Source organism: Mesoplodon bidens, assembly GCF_964165515.1.
Source record: "Mesoplodon bidens genome assembly, chromosome: 3".
NCBI lineage: Eukaryota > Metazoa > Chordata > Mammalia > Artiodactyla > Ziphiidae > Mesoplodon > Mesoplodon bidens.
The window spans coordinates 20486010-20496132 of NC_138178.1; the positions used below are offsets into that span (position 1 = coordinate 20486010).

A 10123-nucleotide genomic window follows, 5' to 3' on the forward strand; every position below is an offset into this window, starting at 1 on the left:
CTCAGTTTTTTTTTTTTGTTTTTTTTTTTGCGGTACGCGGGCCTCTCACCACTGTGGCCTCTCCCGTTGCGGAGCACAGGCTCCGGACGCGCAGGCTCAGCGGCCGTGGCTCACGGGTCTAGCCGCTCCGCGGCATGTGGGATCTTCCCAGACCGGGGCACGAACCCGTGTCCCCTGCATCGGCAGGCGGACTCTCAACCACTGCGCCACCATGGAAGCCCCTTGCTCAGTTTTTGAGAAACAGGAGCAGGTCCCCGTTCAGACGCGCGCGGGCCCCAGCGGCCTCCGGGGGGCGATGCTCCACCGTGGGCCTCCCTGGCCCTGCTGCCCTCCACGCTCCTTCCTTCTGTCTCCTGTCCTCTCCCTCCCCTCCTCCTCTCCCCTCTTTCTCTCTTTTCCCCTCTTTTCCCCTCTGGTCTCTCCTTCCCACCCCCTTCTCACTCCTCCTCTTGAGAGACAGCCCTTCCCACGGTCACGGTGGCCCTGAGGACCCTTAGAGATGCCAACAGCAAGTGCACATTTGCTCGCTCTTGAATCGCTGAGGAGCTGCCCTGTTCAGAGGGGTTGGGTCACTTACAGGAATAAACTGGACGTGGCAGAGTCCGTGTGTCATCAGTCAGCAACTGCTGGTGGCCCTACCCTGCTCCCTGGTCCCAGGTCACTATGGACAGTAGGTGTAGCCTGGCACTGTTCCCAGCACTGCGGCCCGGCCCTGGCACCGGGGGATAAGCTTACCCTTACCAAGCAAGGCCTCCTTGCCTAACTTGCATTACTGTCCTTAAAGTTGGGAAGAATTAGGTTTCTTAAGCACTTCCAGTTTAGAAGGCTCCTTCTTATATCCTTGTCTACTGCCTTTTTCAAATTACTTTCCTTTCTTCCATGCTTATTGGTAATCTTTATGGGGGCAAAGAGACCATATCCTTTAAATGTCTTTGTACAGTCGAGGTATCCACCATGCACCTCTTACAGAATCCTAGTTCCTAGTGAGAGATTGACATTCAGGAATTAATTAGACGCAACGTCCTTTTGTCTGCACTGGATTTTTTTTTTTTCTCCAAACCCTGCTATATCTAGTTTCATAGCTACGTAGATCTTGGGTATTTATAACCGTTATGTTTTGGTACTATTTGAATGTATGTCGTTACTCTAATTCACATTAATTACGTATGAATGAGTGGACTTTTTGTCAAAACCTTACTTGTAATTCTGTTAATATTTTAGATGCTATAGGAAGGTCTGCAAAATAAGTAGGACTGCACTTTAAGTAGGTTATCTTCTGCTAAGGTGAAAGGGAAATGTATTATGGGCTACCATGAAAGAACTTTAAGAAGCTGCTTTTTTGATATTTTAGAACAGTCACAGGTTTTTTTTTTCCCGGTGTGGATTTTGGCCTCTTGACCATTCAGTAAATGGAACATGCTAAAATTTTCTTTTAATTCTAATATAATGTGTAGATGCATAGAATATTAATGTCTCTTCCTTAGAGAAATTTGTGTATTGACTTGAATATAAAGTAGTGTTAAGTGTAAGGTGAGTACTTTTCTTACCCTTTGTATTGAAAAATTAAAACTCCCTTGTATGGATGACACGTACCTTTCCATTTTGTTTCAGGCATGAAATTACCACCTCAGTCCATTACTTCCTTCTCACTTTTTTATTCCTTCTCCTGAGAAATATGTGCCTTATTTTTGTAATCCTGCCTTTTACCCTGTGTCCTATTAGTCTTTACTGATACGGACCTTTTATGTATCCAAAGGATTTCAGGATGGAAATCTGTGGACATTAGAATACAGGAATAGGACGTGATGTTCAGTTTTCTCCCCTAGTACCTCTTCCCCCTCATGTTCTCCCTCCCACCACCACTGTAGAGTGTTCTTAAAAAGTTTCTTCCATTGCATCAGTCCCTTATTAAACCCGACTGTACTGCGTTTCAGTTACTCCAAACCTAGAATATTGCTTAACTTCTGGGTACCACACTTACAAAGATGCCCTTTAACAGCATCAGCATCAGTAAGTAGCTACAGATGAATGTCTGCGTTTCCATAGGAAATCACAAGAATCTGTGAAGTAACAGAACTCGAGTTACCCCTGTGGGTCTGTTACTGCCTGTGTCCACCCTCCACATTTATTGTGTTCAGTTGTCTTTTTGACGTGGTTTTGTAAAATAATTTGTGTGTGTGTGTGTGTGTGTGGTACACGGGCCTCTCACTGTTGTGGCCTCTCCGTTGCGGAGCACAGACTCTGGACGCACAGGCTCAGCAGCCATGGCTCATGGGCCCAGCCGCTCCATGGCATGTGGGATCTTCTCGGACCAGGGCACAAACCTGTGTCCCCTGCATCTGCAGGCGGACTCTCAACCACTGTGCCACCAGGGAAGCCCCTAAAATAAATTTTAATTACTGTAGTTGGTTTCATTACATTGTTGACATTGAAAATGTCCTAGAACCATAAAAGCAGAGGATCATAAATAATGAAATATGTGACTTTTCACTAACAGGAAAAGCAACCCGTAAAATTTGTGTTTAGTAAAGCAAATCAGTTTTGAGGTTTAGGATGTAGACTGAAGGGTAGTGTCTTAGTCCTTGTGCGCTGCTATAACAAAAGCACCACAGACAGTGGCTTAAACAACAGAATTGATTTTCTCATGATTCTGGAGGCTGGAAGTCCAAGATCAAGGTGAGGGCAGGGTTGGTTTCTTCTCCTCCTGGCTTTAGGTGCTACCCTCTCACTGTGTCTTCGCGTGGTCCTTCCTCTGTGTGTGTCTCTGTCCACATCGCCTCTTCTTATACGGTCACCTGTCATGTTGGATGAGAGGCCCATCTGCGGCCTTCATTTAACCTTAGTCCCCTCTGTAAAGGCCTTATCTCCAAATGCAGTCACCTTCTGAGGTTCAGGGGGTTAGGGCTTCAACATAGGAATTCTGAGGGGGCACAATTCAGCCCCTAACAAGGAGGTGGTTTTTAGACACAGACCTTGCTGAAGAAGAGAAAAAGCAAACGTCTAGTCTCTGGTGACTCGCCCCCTGCTCTGGTGCCCCGTCCACCTCAGAGGACACAGGGCGTGTGGCTCTGTCCCAGGCCTACACGTGCCAGGCCCTGCCCAGCACGTCACTCACATTAATCAGGTACCGGCCTTTCCTTCCCTCTTCAGTGTCACCCCCTCTGGTGCATTTGGGCAGGCGTGACAGCAGAAGGAGGTGGGTTGCCCCGTGCAGGGTCCAGAGGCCCCTGTCTGACCGCTGCCTCTCCAGCTGGGCATTCCTCCTGCTCTTCCAGGGCCACTCCTCACCCCACTGTCGACCACAACTCAGAGGGACCTGTGGCTGCAGTCCCCGCGGTTGGTGGGGGGGAGGAAAAACCCAGGAGATCCCACCTCTCTTGGTGGCCCTGTCCGTTACTCCACTGTGGAGAGGGTGGGAGCACTAATCCCATCACGAGGCTGCACCCTGTGACCTGATTACCTCCCAAACCCCATCTCCAAACACCATTACATGGAGGTGACGCTGGGGAGTTTCAACGTGGATTTTAGGGGGACACAGACATTTAAACCATAGCAGATAGCTAACCCTCGAAAAACCTAATTTCAAGCAACTGTTTTCGTGACTTGTGAATTGATAAAGACTGAAACCCCAATGCAGGGTCTGGGCCGAGAGAAGCAGGTGAGGCTTCCACTGATTGACGGTGTTCTAGGGAGAAGGCGTGCGACCTGCAGCAGCCGGGCGGCTTGAAATCTGTTCTTCTTTTTTTTGTTTTTTTAATACCGCTGTGGAGAATTTTTAGAAACATTTAGAATGATTTCATGGGAAGTAGAGTGTTGGCGGCTCTCTGCAGGCTGCCGGGAGCCATCGAGTGGTGGGGACGTGGGACGGCTTGGAGGGCTCAGCATGAGGATCTCTACAGCTGATCCTGTCTGTCCCTGTAACGTGCGTCTCGCAGGCATGAATGAGCACTCTCTCCAGGAGCCACTGTTTTCCTTTTCTTTTTAGTGGTTATGTTTTCCATCAGGTTTCCTACACGCCAGCCTGAAAAGGCTGATGTTATTATGTGATGGAATATCAGTCGGCCAGTCCGAGTACTGTGTTGTGCGCTTAGAGAGTTGTCAGAGTGGAGGCGAAAAGAAAATTCCTGCATTCAGGTTTTCTATCATATCTTCCAGATAATTTGTGTTTGTTGCGGTTATTTTCCTACAGGAAAGAAGGAATTCATGTTTCCTTGGGACTAAATGGATAACTACTTGTAGAGCTGATAAAAACTTGGGGGACACCAGATAGATTTTAATTTTATTTTTATTGTTCGTTTTTAACCTGACAGGCTGAATGACTACTTGTGAATATTCTGGACTAGGGCTGCATTCGAGTCAGCTTTCTCACCTCAATTCCAGATATTTCATATGAGGCTAGTCAGGCTGAACTGGAATGCTCCAGACTATTTTACATGCAACATTCATAAACAAAACTTTTCTCAATGACAAGCATTTTCAAGTTTGGGTTATCACTTAAAATAGTCTGTCCATATATCATAAAACGTCTTTATTATAGAACGATGCAGGAACCCTGTGGATTATGCCAAGACCACTGAATTAGAAAAGCATAAAGTCTCTTTAGCTCCGTAATTCTTACTCTGGTGGCTTCACTATTTAAAGGATATCGCATTGCCACCATACTCTGCCCCCTCCCCTCCCAAAGAAAAGCTCATTGAATTAGTTTAACATCTTAAGGAAAATTATGGTGTGTGGGTAAATAATACAGTTATCATCACCTAGACCGTAAGCTACATAAAAACGAGGCGGTGTCCGCCTGCTCACAGCTGGTGGGCTCATGGCTTTCCTCAGGAAACATTTGTTAGGTGGGTGGGTGGCTGAGCATTTGAAGAGTGCAAGGACTTATTTTTAAGTGAGAATGTATGGTTTTGTAGTAATAGAAGACAAAAAAACCCATACATCTTAAACCTTGGAATTTTTACAAGTGGAGTCTGTTGTTTTTTTCAGGATGGTATTTAGTGGAGTCCATATTGTGGATCGTTTTAAACACTGTTTACAAAATGCCCAAGTTATTGCACGTTCCTTTAATTCCTCATTAGTTTTCCCATGTTAGTTATTTAAAAGGTAAAACAAAAAGTATCTAATATGATTTTCTCTTTCTTTTTTATTCTTTTTCCCTTTTCTTTTGCATTTAAAGTAGGACCCTCTTAGGGTAGTAATTTGGAAATAGAGAATGCCGTTTCTTTGTATACGGTGGAAGGTACTTGAGAGAATAGTAATAAGCTATTTGGGGATAACTTGGAGACCACAGTTGGTCATCAGTTAACTTTTAAACTTGGCAGACCTGCTTGAGGTTGATAAGAACCATTTTACTGAGATTCCAGAACTGTTTTCGTTGAGGTATGCTTAAGTGGAAGGAATGTAGCGGTGAGACACTGAACTACTGACCTGCAGGATTGTTTTAGGAATAGAAATGAGAATATCAGCTTCTCATTCATGAAAAAGCAGGTAACTCTCTTAACAAAATATAAGAATCATATGTTACACAATTGTATGATCCTTACTCATAAGGTTATAAAATTTTCCCATCTGCACATTGCGTAATAAGACTTTGAGTTTTGGTATGCCTTAGTATGAATCTCTCTAAAAAATGCTTCTCCTAAGCCACTAAAACTCTGTGTGTCTGTGTACGTATATGCATGTGCTTGAGTGCACACATGAAAAGTAAGCAGTTATTCATGATGTAGTTCTTACATTTGATACCGTTTATTCATGCACTTATGTCACTTATGAATTGATCTTTCCCTTTAGGTAAAGAGGATGAATTTCCAAAGAAACCTTTGGGACAACTTCCCCCCGAATCTCAATCAGCTGGCATCAGTCACCTGAGCAACGGACAGAGAAGTGTGGGCAGGTCAAGTCCACATCTGGACGGCAGGAGAGAGAGCGGCTCGTCACCTTACAAAGCCCACGAGCATTCCCCTCCCCATCAAAGTAGAACAGGTACCCCCGAGAGGGCACGGCAGCTGCGGCGGAAGTCGGTGGACGAGGAGAGTAAAAAGCTTAAAGAAGAGGTGGATTTTCAAAGGAGACTTCCATCGGGTCCACAGGACAATTCCAGGCAGTATAACCACGCAGCCGCTAACCAGAATAGCAACGCCACTTCACACATCAGGAAGGAGTTTGTGCCCAAATGGAATAAGCCGTCAGATATCTCAGCTATTGAGAAAACCGCAAAGTATGCCATTGAAGGCCGAAGTCGGGCCGCACACCCCACACCGAGAGTCACCGTCCCCGGTTCCGCTGATCTGCGGGCCCCCAGCGTCAGGCAGAAGGTGAAGGTGCTGGATGCGGACGAAGGGAAGCGTGGCTCCACCGCCTCGCAGTATGACAACGTGCCCGGGGACGGAGCCAGCGCGGCCCTGGAGCAGGCGCTGGAGAGGGCGCGCTCCCAGAGCCCCATGGGTGCGGCCTACACTCACAGCCCAAGGAGGCACGCTGAGCCCAGCTCCAGTCCATCTAGAACCCCGAACATGTTTACGTTTAAAATACAGCCTCCGAGTTATGCAAAATATCCATCCCAGTTAGATGGGGAGGATCGAGGGGCGGTGCACCCCCCATCTTACAGTGACCCCCCCACTTACCAGGGCAGTTCTCCAAAACGCATCCCTGCTGCTAACAGCAGCTTTGTGTCTCCACCGTTTCCCCACGGGACACCAGTGAATCCTTCCCGGAGACCTTATGGTTCTACTTTTTCAACTGATGTTTCTCCAGAGAAATCTTACAGCCGCCCAACTCCTCTGGTTCAGCCGTCCAGTCGAATAGAAGTTCTCCCTGTTGATATTGGTGCTGGGGGATTTTCGGGCAATTCAGGGTCACCAAAGAATGGGAAATTCCTCCTTCCTCCAGTGGATTGTTTGCCAGATAACGGAAAATGGTCGGAAGTTGGTTATGCATTGAGACCGGAGATGCACGGACAGTCGTGGACTCGTGATGCCAACCGTAGCCACTTAAGCAGTTTACCCAAATACCCCACCTTTCAACACGTCCCCTATCAGGACCACACCCTCCCTGCAGTTTCAGTAGATAGTCCAGTGCGGTATCGAACTTCCCCAGCTCTGGAAGATGCCAGTTCATCTGGGTATCAGTATTCAGGGCCCTCGCCTCCAGTATATCACTACAGGAATCGGGATGGACTCTCTATCCAGGAATCAGTATTGCTGTGAGAATTGATCTGTACTTGCTGCAGACGAGAGAATAGAAACCATATGAAACCTACATTGCTATGTTGATAATTGCCAAAGCAGTATTTTATACAGTTGTGAACAACTCGCACAATTCTCGTGTTTGTCAGTAATAAGAATATATGGAAGTGATTTCATCCCCACCTAGATGCTGCTTAAGATGAGCTTTTAACTTGCATCATCACTGAACCTGTTAAAAAGAATTTAACCTGGAAACATAGCAATAGTATTTAGGGATGCACGCACAGTTTCATTTATATCTTTCTCCAAAATCTGAATATTTGTATTCTGTTAGTCCATTCTATTTTGAGTAGTGATACAAAGCACTGAAAAACTGTAGAATATTTTTAAGGCTATGTGTAGTGTACGTGTCTTTTAATAGATACTATATGCATCTACGCATACACGTTTGAACACAGAGCTAAAGAAATGTTTAAAAAAAAAAAACCCAACTACTTTTCATCTAGATCCATGGAATAATTTATTCTACTTCTTTTCCCTACCTTGTCTTTTGGTCACGTTTTTTTTTTCCCCTTATATTTTTAACCCAGGTCCTAAACTGACTTGAGGGTTTGCCCTGGCTTAATTCAGCATCTCACGGAATGCTCAGCTTTCTCGTTCAATTGCTCATTCAGTTTTCAATCTGAAAATTAAAGACATCGGAGAGAAAGGCTAACCACTTAATGGTGCTTAAAATCGGGGCAGTTTAATTTTATGACCAAAGGTGCAGCGCGCAATGTATCCGTGTTCACCGAGAGATCAGCTTTTGTGCGTCTGTGCCCTTTTTTCTGGTCTGACCCTCGCAAAGCTCAGAGCAGAGTGTTCCTTGCCAGATGCCCAGGAAGTGTACACACAGCCCTCCGGCAGATGCCAGCAGGAGAAGCTGCAAGTTACTGATCATCAAGCACTCACACGGGGCAGCAGAACAGATTCCTTTACATTCATTTGAAAGCAAGATTAACAATACGGTTACTTCTCTCTTCTGCCCCTTAAATGACTGTGGAGTCTCCCTGCAGAGGGCCCTGGGGAGGCATTTACATGATCTTTTCCTGGCCCTCTTCTTTAAAGAATGTAGTCAGTGAATATTGCTGCTCGTAGGCCATTAAATTATCGCTGTGTAAAATTGTAAAAAATGATCCTAATTATTACTAGGAACCTCAGATTTTGGTGGGTTTTTTGTTGTTGTTGTTTTTTTTAATAGCGTGACTCTCATACTTTCAAAAATCTTTTTTGTTGTTGTTGTTGCAGTGAAAAATTCAGGTTCATGGTAACAAATCAGCAATGTCTTTCAAAATCTTCTGTTACACTACAGTGACCAAAACACTGACCAAGTTTTGGGCACTCCAAGAAAGTATGCCTTTGGGTTTCACTGGAGAGCTTGTTCTCAACATTACTTTGATCCTATTTGAACAATAGGGAATAGAAAACCTAACATTGATGGTTCTTCTTGTTGCAAGTTGGGGCTTTAAGCTTTCAAGGTACAGAAGTATGTCTTTTAAAATGAGAGTAACATTTGTTTCGCTAGTGAATGTGACAATATTTTTATGTATATAATGAGCCTAATATAATTTTAATCAACTTGGTAATGATGTTATTAAATGGCAAAACAAATGCAGTGTATTAGCAGCCAAACACTGCACGGAAACTCCGATCCACCAGGTTCCTGGTTCAGATCATGTGGAAGCTTAGAAATAAATGTATATAAAATTGTAGCTGGGGATGTGAATTCCAATTTTAAACCATGATTCTGTGACTTGTAATAAACCAAGCTGTACAATTTAGTTTATGATAGCAGCATCAGAGCTGTTCCAAAATATATATATATATCAACAGTGGTAAATACTGTAGATTTATATATATATATATATATATATGCAAAAAATATATGCGCACACACTATTTTCTTACGTCACCTATGACTTTTTTATCTGTATACTTTTTTTGATGTGATTGTTTTTAACATGCTAAATAAGTATATTTTGTTTTGTGTCTTTTATGTGCTTTTTTCAGATGGCATCTCTGATTTTTCTAAAGCTAGTTCCTTTCTAACTGAGTAGATGCTGCGTAGCATTTGCCTACATGACTTTATATGTATCACAGTTCTATGTTATATGTTTTACTAATTTCCAGTAGTTCTGTATTTAGAACCGCATCACCTGCCCTTTATCTGATTTAATCAGCCATTGTTAATAGTGATAAGGTATTATTTTCAGTCTTCCCCCGTTATAAAATGTAGATCTGTTAGTTTTTCAAGTAGGAAAATTTAATTCAGAGTCATTTTGCCACCGTACAGTTTTACTCTTTCAAATTTATCTTTTAATAAAAGATAAATAGTGAAATAATGATAAAAGATGAAATAACATTCATAAAGTAGGCTAAGTATATTTATAAAAAACATTTGGTGAGGACCTTCATGGTGTGGAGACTGATTTTGCTTTAACTGCAGGTACATGAGTAACTATTTTGCCACTATTAAGTCTTTTCTTCATAGCAGTTTTGCCTAACACAGTAAGCACTTTGATATAGTTTTTATATTTTAATATTTAGTTTGAAAAGTTAAAGAAACTTAGACCCAGTGTCTCAAAGGGTTTTAAAACTTCGACTCTTTCAGGTGCTTACATTGCTTACAGGATTTTTAAAATAGCTTTGAGAGCTGGGAGATAGCCATAGCTGTCAAATCAGACACCCTGGTATTGCAGGGGAGGAAAAAAAATTCTTCTTCCTTCTGCCCTCTAGGTTCTCCATCCAGGCCCTGTAGATTGGACTGACAAAGGACAGACTAACGGGAGAAAAGCAACTGGAAGGTCATTAACACGTGCGTCCTGCATTCACGCGGTATCCGGTGATCAGTCGCTCAAAGGGAGGGTTAGCTTGGGGTCTCTGCACCCAACTTAGTCAAG

The 10123-nt window shown here is 43.8% G+C and overlaps 1 protein-coding gene across 4 annotated transcripts in view; it reads left to right on the forward strand.

The window, feature by feature from the left end:
- The window catches only part of USP6NL (USP6 N-terminal like), a 149231-nt gene extending 140096 nt beyond the window's left edge, over positions 1-9135 (forward strand). For 3 of the 4 annotated variants that reach the window (XM_081229207.1, XM_081229208.1, XM_081229210.1), the window contains one exon: positions 5791-9135. In XM_081229207.1, coding sequence (XP_081085333.1) covers positions 5791-7205 — 1415 coding nt within the window. In that variant the 3' untranslated portion in view covers positions 7206-9135. The remainder of the gene's footprint in view (positions 1-5790) is intronic. The other variant, XM_081229209.1, reaches the window with a different exon arrangement.
- The last annotated feature ends 988 nt before the right edge of the window (positions 9136-10123 follow it).